Raw genomic sequence first — 13333 nt, forward strand, 5'->3', positions numbered from 1 at the left:
CATGTTCCCTGCTAGGACAGGGAAATTTCTAATACCGAAAAAGGATTTGTGACCATTTTTATTTATTGAGTTATTAATATACTTCAGTTTATTAATAATCATTCAAATGCTAAAAAAAGAAACTTTCATATATCAGTTCTGAGAATCCTCAAATGCAGAAGAGAGGGCAATTTCAAGAACAGATTTTAAGAGGAAAAAGGATTTTTATGAATGATGACGCCTTCTCCCAGCTAGGACAGGGTTATGCCTAACACCCAAAAAGGGTTTATGGCCATTGTTATTTATTAATAATATGCTTTAATTTATTCATGATAATTCAAATGCTAATATACGAAACTTTCATACATCTGTTCTGAGAAGTGACCCAGGCATTTCTTAGAGAGAAGGAAGAATGTGATTATATAATATAGATCTAGAATTAGAGAAAATAACCAGGATACAAATGTAAGTATTATTTACTAGAAAGGCTAAAAAAAAAAAAATTACCCAGTACTCACCCTCTTGTTTCCTCCTCGTGTCCTTTCCCCCTCTGGATTTTAATCCACTGCTCCAGCTGCAGCATGGAGTTGGTTCTCTGCATGACCCGCTCGGACTCGGCATGCGCTGGCACCGCGTTGTGATGGGCCCCATCCCCAGCATCCGCCAGCACCACTCCCATGGATTTATTCTCAGAGCCATTCAAATGGACAGGCCTGAAGTGCCCACCTGGAATTGTGCTTATGGGCAAAGTTCTGTAATCGGATCCCAAAGGGTTCAGCTTCACGCTGTTGATTTTTGTTAATGGTTTGTCTTGCCCAACTTTCTGGAATCCGTATTTTTCAGCTTCCAAAGCTTTTTTCTCCTCGTTTTTGTTCACTTCTTTGTTTTTCTGGTTGTTCTGTGCCTCTGGCTTAATTAGCACCCGATGGTTTGAAATGTTATTTGCCTCTCGAGGTGATGTATTTTCAACAGTGAACTTCTCTATTCTGGAATGGAACATATGACAAGTTGTAATACCAAAAAAATGCTCCTTACAAGTAACAATAAAAAATAGGAAGTTATTTCAGTCAACCCCTGACTGTATATTTTGCAATAATATTTTGACTTCGAGACAAAAAATCAGGACATTTTCACAATAATCAAGGACAGGTTGGGGGGTTTTGTTGCTGCTGTTTTGGTGTTCTTTTTCTTTTGTTTTTAATTTTGTTTGGGGATTGATGGTAGTGCTTGATTGGTTTGGTTTTTAGTTGCTTGATTTAGGGTTATTCTGGGTGGCAAATGTGAGTATTGTTTTCTTCTACACTTCTGTCTTTATTTGCTGTTTCTAAAACAATTATAACATGAGGTAATTTTTTTTTTTAAAATTCAAGAGTCACTTAACCCCCTAGAAAACATGTGCACCACAGGAAATAAAGCCAGAGTCTGAAAAAAGTGGATGTTCAGCTCCTGGAGGGCGGAAAATGCAAAGGGTGAAAATATTCAGTGGCTCCCCAAGAGCTTCAGCTTCCAAATGTCAACAGGCTGAAATTCACATGGTTTTCAAAGTCAGCTTGTGATTCACAAGACTGCTGAATTTAGCATATAATGAGCTCCTTTAAAGAAAGCAAATGACTTTTCATGGTCATTGGTATCAATTAGGTTTCTCTGGTGTGTTATCACTTTGGCTGGCACATATTTTGCAGAAAATGACTGTGGCTTTTTCTAACTTTAAGGGGGGAAATAGCTGCTGACTTAAGGAACTGCATCACAAAAATAATGATACTTTTAGAATTGCTACTGCTGTACAGTATTTACACAAGTACTCAATGTATGCAGTTCTACTAGTGACCTTCTTTTTAAAATTTCCTAATGTCAAGAGGCTCTATCTTTTGCCAAACTGGGAAGACCTGAATTTCAATTCCAGCTCAAAAATTGACTTTTGGGTTTAGTTCACTAAAAAAATAACCTCACCACTTCAAAATGTTTTGCTCTATATTTTTTGGTATGGGAGGGAAGAAGAGGAAGAGATATAATTTCTTGAGATTATATCTCTGTATAAAACCAAACTAAGAGCAACACTTTATTTTAAGAGGATGTCGAATTAACTTTTTGTTTTGTATCTTTTTTTTTTAAATGCATTATTCATCTTTATAACTGCATCCAGTTGAAATGTCTATAAAAAGGCCATCACACACACAACTTACCAAGAGCACAAGAAGACTGACTACATACACAGCTGTCAGCATTATTGCTTACCCCACTGTGAAAAAAAGCCATTTATTTTTCCCCCCAAGATCTTTAATTGCTCCCAAGACTAAACATTTGTCCCTAGATTCCTTCTCAAGGTAATGGAAAAGAAAACGATCCTCCTCACTCCTACCTCAAAGCTGCACTACGCAGTGTTCTACCAGAAACCAAAGGAATTTCCCAACAGGAACGTGAATTAAAAGCTCCATTTCCCACAGTTATCAAGTAAAGAAAAGGTGTTAAGATTGCAGTTTTGAGCCAGCATTCTGGAGTTTACAAATTAATATAAAGATTACCTTGCAAATAATCCTGGGAATTAATATTTGCAGCATGTCTCAACGGCACCATCTACCCCATTATATAATATAAAACATATTATAAATCATTCTCAGGTGGCTTTAGAGCAGAGGAAAAGGTGGAAAATCCTTGGTGGAGAGGGAAAATGGCATGTCTTAGGACACTCATCATATATGTGGCAAAGTCAAGCCTTGGCACTGGGCTCAATTCACACTCTCACAGTACTTTCCACTGTGTTTTAATTAAAAACCAGCAACTCCCAAAATCACAGAATTGTTCTTCCATGTAGCCTCATGCTGTATCCCTCATTACTATGGTTATACAGAGCCAAACATTTACATTTCATACTCTTTGGGTTGGTGTAGAGGCTGAAGGACTGACATTCAAACAGCCTGCTGGACTCTCTCAACTTGGTGAAACCAAATCAGCCAACTCTGAGTGAGCAAGGGATCTCTTTCCACGCTGGAGGACCCATATGGGAAAAAATTATCAAAAACAAATGTAAGAAACATAAATCCATATGTGTATTTGGCTCCATATTTATAGCTAGCTCTCCAAGACATATTCAATAAAGCTTGCAGGCTGTTTGAGGATGGGATAGGGAGAAGAGGAAGAGAATGAGCACTGAACACGGGTCTTTCAGCATATGCGGAATGCAGTTCATGTATTTCTGCAACCAAAAAGGAATCATATGTACAATAAATATGCAGTACAGGAGAAGTACAATTTTATGCTGGTTTATAGAAAGAAATAATGCTGAAGGGGTTGGAGGGGGGGAGCATGTGATTAATGATCAGATGGACACGAGGACTGTGATTTAACGAAGCAAGGCAGAGGCATTTGAAAAGGAAAAGCCATCTTTTCCAAGCACACTGACGTCAGTCAGCCCCCACTGTGGATGTCTCTATGCTAACAAGTGCTTTTTTGGCAGCCTGGCTTATGCTGTTCAGGGAAAGTAACTACACCAGGAGGGAAAGAAGCAATCTTTTCTTAGTACATGCTGCATCACTGAGGAGAAACAAAGGCTGCAGCACACAAGGTGACAGTGAAAGGACAGAAAAATGACACTCAAACCTGGGAGTGCAGAGAATCAGCATTTAGGTTAAACTGTAAATCAGTGTGTTGGTGGACACTACTATCTAAAAACACAGGCAAGCAGCCAGGGAGGGTGTTTGAGATAATATTTTGAGTCATAAGCTTTAACAGCTCCTCACTAAATGAAGTATTTTGTTTAATTAGTTTAATAGGTCTCTCAGTACATTATTAAACTTGAACGTACTATCTAGGTAAAGTCAAAATTGTTTAGAAAGGGGTAATTACAGTTAAGTCAATAGGACCAAATACTGTTTGTCCTTCCCTGCAGCTAAACGTTAGAAGGGAGTATTTCTACTGCTAATAAAGACCAGTTCTAAGAGAAATGGGTACATTTTTACTTTCTTGCTTCAGTATCTCATTTGTGGTTTATGTGGCTAACTATGTGTGGAAAATAAGAGTAAAAGAGTAGTTTATAAAAAACTTGGCAACATCCCTTCCCTCCCACCAACTTAATGTTTTAAATATTCCTTTTATCTTTATCCTCTCCAAGGAACTCACATCTCCAGAAAAAATAGACACAAAAATTATTTAAAAGATTTGGTTTAACAGACTTTTGGATTTGATTTCCAGAGTACCATAAGCAGTGAAGTGTCTTGATTTCTAAGTTTAAAGAATTATACTGTAAAAAACTTTTGATTTATCATTGAGCATTTTATATTAACAGGCAATTAAAAGTGGCCCAACATCATTTTACATGAATATTTAAGGAAGCAAGTTCTTAAGTACTCATTTATTGCATTGCAAGTCTGTTAGAAAACTGTATTCAGTGCAGTGTCAGAACCTCTAAAAAAACAGAATTCAGTAACAAAAGTACTGCCAAATTTGACTGAACCAAAACCATTTATGCTTAAGCTCCATCTATGCCAAACTCCAGGTTACTTAGAGATGAGGTAATAAGACACTTAATACTTAACAGATTTTTACAGGGAAAGAACAGTATTTCTTCTGCATAAGATCATATCCTGCTATGTTTCTTTTTAAGAACTTAAAAAACAGCCAATAGATGGATTCTTTAGAAAACAGATGTCTTAAGAGTTTTCTTCCTTATTATAGCTAACAGATTTGAAATTCTTTAAGACTTGGACTTCAAATCTATTTTCTCTGAAGTAATTATTTCAAGGCTACCAACAAAATTTTTCAAAGAGGTCACATCTACTTCTGTTTCATTCTGAGGTTTCTTGCCCGAATCAAGATAAGAAGATGGTGTTATGTAAGTTGCTTTTCTGACAACTGTTTGGCTGCTGGCAAGCCTGTTCTGCCTGTGATACCCAGGCAGATATTCACAGTATTGCAAATATCAAATGAAGGTCATTTCCCCAGTTCGAAAAAGATTGAGAATGACCCCACTTCAGTTTTGCTCTTGTACAAAGTGTTTATACAATTGATATGTGATTTTTGGTTGAAGTGGGTTTGATTTGGTTTAATAATTTCTCCATGTATAAATTACCATTGTATCTGCAATCCAAACCTGATTTTTTAGATAAAGTTTATTACTACTAAACTTCTCTGGTACCTGTGACCATCAGATTTTTCTATTACTTTTTTAAACTCAAGAGTTTCTCAGCGTTGCTGACTTTATTTAGCTTCAGGGTAGCAGGAACTAACGGAATGGATCAAGTGACAGCAGCCATCAGCAATAACTTCTGTGCTGTCAATAATGAGGAGCTTTTAAACTTTCAATTGATGAGGTTTCCATTGCAGATGCCATGAAGCTGACCCCAGGGACCACATTCTGAGAGCAAATGACTCTCACTGGAGAGACAGCAGCAGACAGGGCTCAGTCTCAGAGAGCACAAAGCTTCCGGTGATAATTTGCTTTTCACTGTCAACACATGGGCACAGGAAGGTGAGGCTCCAGATCAGGTAAGCATAAATTTGGTGACAGCTTAATGATGAACAAGAATGGCTCCCCACAGATTGCCCACAGGTACAACTGGTTAATTTAGCCAGAAACTCCAGCTGTGAATTTGAGGATTATGACAGGTTTATGCCGAAGGCTGCCACCAGTTGAGCTACTGTTGCTATTCAGTCAGGAGGGCAGAGAAGTCAAACATGCCTGCACATAGAATTTGTCACTGCACTTCTTCTGATGCCACTGGCTAAAGGGATAGTTCATTTTTTTTCTTCTAGCTCCTGACAATCAATATTCAGAACAGAATTTAGATTATTTTTGCTATTTCAAAATTTTATCCAACACTGTCCAGTTAGTAAGGAGTCTTCAATATAAGGAGAAATCACTTCAGCTGATTTACATTCTATATTAAGGACCAGTCTTTCACTAAACAAATCAAACTAAACAAGAGAAGGCATTACACTGTCCCACTGTTTTGTCAATCCACACTACCTTTTCACAGGCTCTGTTTGCACAAGTGCTGCATCTATCATGGCTTTCATCCACAACTCCATTTCCTTCCCTGTATCTGTGCAGAAATAATAGGTCCTCATGTTTGGATGAGCTGCCTGATTGGAAATGACATGGTCATTGCAATAAAAATGTAAGGTTCTGTAAAAAAAGAGAGGCAAATATTGTTATTGCATATTCACTCTAATGCTTTATCTAACAAGATTTTTTCAAATAATATGCTCAGAAAAAAAAATCAAAAAGAACACTACATTGTTTCTTAGTCACTGCATTCATATTTTCAAAATAACTGCCCATAATTTCCAATCACGGCTGCTTCTTCATTAATACATTAAACAAAAAGTGTTTAAATTTCTTCAGTCTACTAAAAATAATACTGAGAATTCATTATTTTAGATTAATATAATTCTAATAAATAAGATTTTAGCAAAGATTTTGGAAGTCTGAATGATATAGTAGGTTTTAATTTGTACTTACCATAGTAAATAAGTGACGTCTTGGTTAGGAGACCAAACAAAGTGCTAAAAGGAGCTCATAAAACAACAATAAAAAAAAGATCAGGACAAAATGCTTAGTGAAGTATTTTATATCATGATTTAAGATTGTCACTAAACACTCCTAAGAGTGATTCATGTAACATTGTGATTTAAGTGATAATAAGTTATTATTTTTATTTATGTGTAAAGATACTTTGTATTAAATAATGAATGAACTTTCATTAGTGGGTTAAGTTCAGCTGCAGATGCTGGTTTATAATTCTCAAGCACCACACAGGATTTAAGATTCACAAACTAAAAAAGAAAACACTACTAAGTGATACCCATCCATTTCCCCATTCTAGTAATTATGTCTGTATTTATATCAGGATAAAAAACTGATATCAAAACTTTTGCTACTCTTTTATGCAAAAAGCAGCCTCAGAAGCTGTTTGTCAATCCTTTTTTACCTAACAGCTCTGTCAAATGAGTTTTTGTGACCAGGCCCTTGTGCTTTCAGATACAAAATCCAATGGAAAAGCTGATTCCCTCACCTTAAAGGCATATTTGCGGTTAATGTGGTCCTCAGCAGACAGCACAGATATCTGGAAACTGGGCAGAAGTATGCTCCCCAAGATTCCTTCTTCCTTCTCATCTGGGAACGCACACTGGGATTAGAAAATGGCCTTTGGATACACAACACTTGCATCCTGACACTTCATCAAACTCTTTCAGCCACACACGAGCACGACCAAGAAATTCAGCTCAGAAGACAAAGAATTAAGAACGAGAAATCCACTGAAGAGCAGATTGAAGTCAAGCTCCTAATTCAGTGACAACCAGAAAAGCACACATCTCCTGCCTGCTCTGTAAAAACACCTCTGTAAAAACACCTCTGACAACACAAGTAATTAAAAACAATGCTTATGACTGCTGGCATTTTAGAGAAAATGTGCACATTCCTCTTATGATCTCAGGCATATTATGCTACATAATTCCCATTATAATAATTAATTATGAATTATCATTATAATTCCCACAGAGTTTACACTCAATTACATTCCATTTGTAAGAATGCACACGTTTCAGATAATTTGTAAAAGAAACTATCCCCCAAAATAAATACCTTTTCCCAGAGCCTTGTTTTACTTAAAATTTTAGATCAAGAAATCATAAAAAATTTGACATTTTAATTGAAAGCCTCAACCAGCTTTTAAATCCACTTATACTTTAATAAAGGAATAACTGGATGCAATTCATAAAGTCTGTCTTAATTGTATGTTATGTACAGAACTGCTATTCACAATCAGTATCTTAGAGACTGTCCCTTATAACACTTCTCTTGGTTGAAGATAGTGCCCACAATAAATCTATGAAATTAAGATGAAAAGAGCCACTTTTTAAATTTTTTTTTTTAAATTTCAATGAAAAATCAACACTGTTACAATTAAAATACACTTAAACAGGACTATTGCTTATGTGTGGACTTAAAAATCTTTTCCAGGTTCTCACTCCTGGATTTTGAAAAGCCAAACCTTCATTTGTTATTTATATGGGGAAAGTTGTGCCCAGCCATTTTAGTATCACATGACAGATTAGATGTAAAAACGATGCTTTTGGGGATAGTTCTTTAAATTGCAGAGCTGAGCATAAATTCATTCCTATTATAAGGCAGAAAAGAAATGGAGTGGATTTACTTCCAGCAACTCAACAGTACCTTCAAATATGACTGAAACCATCCCACCTTCCCTTCAAATATTAACTCCTTGCTAGCCACACACCAAAGTGCTCTGGCCCCAAATACATATTGGGAAAATATTGGGGTTTACTTTATTTGGACTTCTGTTTGTGGGAAAAGTTCTCTTTTCCGAGATGATATTTTGACTAATGACTGAGTAAATCCCCCACCAGTGCCACATAACAGCATTCAGCATTTTTGTTCCACTGAACAGCTGCATGTCTGAAGGCCTTTGGTCTTTGTTAAAGACATTCTGCCACATTCCAGTTCCAGATTTTTAAAATCTGTTCCAAATCATGTTTGTTTTTATCCACACATCCCACTGCCCCATATTATCTTTACTTGCGTGCTGTGTGTGAACAGCACGCAAAAAAAGCAGCAGATCTTCTGTTCAGTTCTAAGAACTTTTATTTGTGCCGATAACAACCTTCCAGTATGAAACAGGATAGTCCTTCATGCCTCGGGGGAACAGAAAGAGAATATTCTCTAAGATGGGAGAAAATAAATACTATGACATGATTTTTCTTTTCATCTATAAATTGGATTTCAGCTGCTAACATTATAACACAATTCTGAAAGTTTAGCAAGATTTACTAACAAAACCAAAGAAACCCAACAACCACAACTGCACAACCACAAACAGGTCTGTGGTTTGATCTGGGAGCAAGTGCATGACCCTCCCTTTGCTATCTTTTTACTACCTCAGACAGAATTAACAGAAATATAACAGGGTTTAGAGTAAATGCTTTTTATATTTTATCAGCCACTTCTAATACATTTTGGACTATCACTGCATACATTTAATTCCAGTTTAACAGTTTTTACTACTTTCTAGTGAGTGATGGCTAAAAGCTACGTTTATCACGTAAAAAAATTTAGATTATTCTGCCTGTATTTTAGAATGTTGGGCAGAATAACACATAGAAAATAAAAACTAAGATTACAGAGCTGTTCATATTTATTTTATTTGTTGTTGGTTTTGCTTATTGCTTTTTTTGTTTTATTTTGACAAAGTTCCTGTGCAGTGCTTAATCTTAATCTGTTCTTAACACAGCAGTAATGTAGCACTCTTTTTTACAACTTTTTGAAGAAGGAGCCTAAAGAGGTGTTTAAAATAAACCACTAAAAAGCACCAAGCATATATAATGGCCACTTAGGTAACCACAGTGTATCTGTATCAGTCAGTTGATGCATCCACAACTGGAATTTCAGCCTGATTTTGACCCACTTGGGGCAGAGAAACAAAGCCTAATGATCATATTTTAATAACTCAGAATTTGTTAACTAACTCATTTGCAAAGAGAGCTTTCATATTTCAGACCTGACTTGTCTTTGATTGGATCTGTGCTGCACTTTTAGTGAACACCTTTTTAAATTCCTCAGTCTCTGCTTTCAGCCTCACCAGCATCAGCACCAGTCCTACCAATTCCAAAGTTTCATCCCAGACGCAAAACCTCTGTTGCCCTTCTCCCACATTAAGGCAGCAGATAGCCCTGTTTACATTGCTCTATTTTGCCATGCTCTACAATCCTCCTCACTCTCAGCCTCCTTTAAACTAACATGGCTGCAGACTTTATTTCAGGGTTGTCCACGTTTCCCTATGCCCAAGTCCCATTTGCTTTTGAAGGAGCACCACAGTTCATAATCTGCAGTGGTGAAGGGATCACTAACCCACCTAACTCCAGACTAGAATGAGAAGCAGCTATTTTTTCCCATATAAAATAAGTCAAATCTAGCTACATGAGGTTACTAACAGATTCTTTTGCTCCAAATACAGCAGACTTCTACTCATATGGAATTGGACAACATTCCATTTGATAAGTATTCATGAACACTGATTAGAGCTCCCAAAGGCTCTTTACCATTCTCTCTACTATTCTAAAGGCAGAGTTTCAGCTCCCCTGCACTATATCCCTTCCCTATCCCCACTTCAGCTACTTAAATCACATAAAAATCAGATGTAACATGACATGCTTAGTTTATAGCAACAGAAACTGTGAGAAAAACTACAACCCAGAATTCAGTAACAGAGGTGGCTCTGAATGGGCTTGCCCTTTGAGCACAGCCTGGCAGGCAGGAAGCCATTATGTGAAACTGGTAATTAGCAAAGAAACAACCAAAAAATATGAGAGTAGCAGGCCTGGATATTGACAGCTATACAACCATTTTAATCCATTAAGTTAAGCAGCCACTTATTTCTTACATTTGAGTGGTGTGTCAAAATTTATCTGCTTCCAGCAAAATTAACAAAGGAAGCTCTCAGAAGCTGAACTTACCTCTGTAATAGAAGAGACACAGATCTGAGAGCACAAACCAGCGCTTCTTCCACAGCTTCATTCCAGTGCTGTCCTGCAGGAATCACAGGGATCAGGTCAGAAAACACACACTGGGGACAGCTCTGGTTCCCAGCACAAACCAGGCACTGCACAGCTGTTGGAACCCTGCTTCCTGAGAATTTTAGACTTTCTGTGCTGACAGGCACTGACCCCCAAGAGAACACTGCATTTGACCTGAGGCCGTGGAGAAGCTTCCAAAATGGAATGACAGAACTGGGATTGTGGGTGTGGAGTCTGAATAGAAGAGTGTAATGTCACAGGGTGGAAAACTTAAGAGTTTAAGGTTTTAAAAAACAGTAATATATATAAAGCAAGATGGAGGTTTTAGGCTGGTCCTTCTTCACCATCTTCTCCGTGGGTTTGGGTGGTTTTGTGCAATTGGATAAAAAAGTTCTCATTGCAGGAATGGGTGATTGGTTATTGGGTTAAAAGTAAAAATAATTTAGGTATCATTTCTTAATTGGACAGTTTATCCTTAAAAGGCCTTGTAGAGAGAGAGATGGGGCTCTATTTTTAGTTAGAGTGAAATGCTGTAGAACTCTCAGTTTGTGACACTGTGACGCAGATAAGAACTAATAAATATCTGAGTCCCAACAAGAAATACCGTCTCACGCATTTAATCCCGACCTTGACAAAAAGATAAAACCTCAACACACAACTGCGCTGTGTGTGCTGCCAGCTCCATTTCTTGGCTGTTTTAAGTGTTTGACTTCTCACCCTGAGCTGTCACTGCTGACAAAGGCTGTGACCCAGGAACCCTGAGGTGAACAGGGAGTCACGGAACCGCTGAGGTTGGAAAAGGCCATTCAGCTCATCGAGTCCAGCTGCTGCCAGTGCTGCCAAGTCCACCACTAAACCATGTCCCCAAGTGCCACATGAACACATCTAATTACACCTTCAGGGTTGATGACCCAACCACTTCCCTGGGCAGCCAGTTCCAATGCTTAACAACTGTTCTGGTGAAAAAATTTTTCTCCAATATCCAGCCTTGAACTTGAAGCTATTTCTTTTTGTCTTGTCACTTGTCACCTGGGAGACCAGCCCTCACCTCACTGCAATCTCCTCTTTGGCAGCAGTAGAGAGTAAGGAGGCCCTCTCTGAGCCTCCTTTTTTCCATGCATGCTAGAGTTTAAAATCTACAGTTTAACTAATTAAAAAAACCCCAAAAACGACAACAAGAAGCTTTTTTTCTCTTAAGAGGAAGATAACACTTCAGGTACATCCTCCTTTGTTTTCTGAAGAAATTCTGTTGAACTTTGTCTTCTACTACCACTCATATACCTAGAGCAAATTTCCTTCCCAAATAAAGTTTATTCGTACAGCAATTTAATTTTATTTTATGCTTATAACCAATTCACACCACACAACTCAGAATGAAAGACTGCCACCACTCCTACAGTATAAATAAGCCAGAGCACAGCAGCACACACATCCTGGCAGAATCAGATTTAATAAATATGTTAATCTGTTTCACAAAGAAAAGTATGTGCAAATTAGAAAATATTCTTGTAGTAAATAGGTTTTGTGACAATGAAGAAGAGGGATTCTCTAATGAAAAACTGTGGGGTGGGTTTGTTTTTGGAGTAGTTCCCCAGCTCAAGAAAAGTCAGGATATTTTTAGCCTTGCATTTCAAGCTCTGCTCTTTTTGGGTGGGGGAAATGAGCTGAAAGAAGAAGAAAGGATAAACCAAGCATCAGCTAGGAAACATTATTCAGAAAAAGTATGTTCATTGTAAACATCTTCCAAAAAAGAAGTTGGCTCTGGATTTAAAAATTAGCAGTAAAATTACAGAAGAAGATCACTACACTTACTGAGACAGCACACCCTGAATTAAACAAAAACTGCCACTCTGTGATTACATAAATGTTATTTTACTATCAGAAAGAAACCTGCACAAGCTTTCACTGTCCATTTCTGAAGATTATCTGTTGATAAAATTGACTAAATTGGCTCTCAATGACTACTCCAACATGGAAATACACAGCAGCACCTTTTCTTACAAATGCCAATCAAACATCACAGCATTTAAATTGTTTCCCACATAAACCATCTCCAGCCCTGAGGTGGTTTAAGGACTGGTTGACATGCCAGCCCCAGGGAATGGGTGGCCAGTGCCTTGTGGTGTGCCCTAGGGGCTGACACCATGGCCAAGGCAATTTAACAACTTCATTAATGAGCTGCACACAGAGCTCACCTGAGTAAATCTGCACATAGGTAGAGTTATGAGTGCCTCATATTCCAGATGGTTGTGCTGTCATACAGAGGGACTGGACGGGCTGGGAAATTGGGCAGAGAAGGATCTCTAGGAGTTCAACAGAGGGAAATGCTCAGTCCTCCATCAGGAGAGGAATAACCCCCTACACCAACATGAGCCAGGAATGCACCCTCGCAGCAAGGGAGAGCAGCAGTACCCCAGACTGCATTAGCAGTGCTGCCAGGAGCAGGACAAGTCTCGGGGTCTGGGTGTTGGGGTGACCCCGAGAATGTGAAAGTCCTCCTTTCCTGCCCCACACAGCCAAAGAAGTCTGTAATGCGTAAGGTCGGCTTTTCAAGGTTGTTTATTTTTCCTTATCTATAAAATTCTTTTTCTGACCTGCTGAGCTCTGGCTAGCAAGGAGGCCATGGCATTCTGTCTGCCTTCTTGGGCAGCATTTACATTTTACGCTAAAACCTACATGTACTATGTTTACAATAATGTGCCAATATCTATCATTTATGGTAGACAGTGTGACTCTTCCTTAAACCAATAGAAAAGTGTCACCATCACACCAAGATAAGGAGGGCAAAAAGAAGGAGAAGAAAGTCAGGACACGCCCAAATCCC

General features: G+C 38.1%; 1 protein-coding gene across 16 annotated transcripts in view; it reads right to left on the reverse strand.

The window, feature by feature from the left end:
- PLEKHA5 (pleckstrin homology domain containing A5) overlaps positions 1-13333 on the reverse strand; it is a 165681-nt gene that overhangs the window by 48125 nt on the left and 104223 nt on the right. For 15 of the 16 annotated variants that reach the window (XM_077783260.1, XM_021535136.3, XM_021535139.3 and 12 more), the window contains 4 exons: positions 10450-10522; positions 6990-7090; positions 5942-6057; positions 498-965 (listed from right to left, as the gene is read on the reverse strand). In XM_077783260.1, the coding sequence (XP_077639386.1) occupies positions 498-965; positions 5942-6057; positions 6990-7090; positions 10450-10522 (758 nt within the window). Of the gene's footprint in view, positions 1-497; positions 966-5941; positions 6101-6436; positions 6954-6989; positions 7091-10449; positions 10523-13333 lie in introns of those variants that run through there. The other variant, XM_021535144.2, reaches the window with a different exon arrangement.

This window comes from Lonchura striata, chromosome 5, assembly GCF_046129695.1.
Source record: "Lonchura striata isolate bLonStr1 chromosome 5, bLonStr1.mat, whole genome shotgun sequence".
Taxonomy (NCBI): Eukaryota; Metazoa; Chordata; class Aves; order Passeriformes; family Estrildidae; genus Lonchura; species Lonchura striata.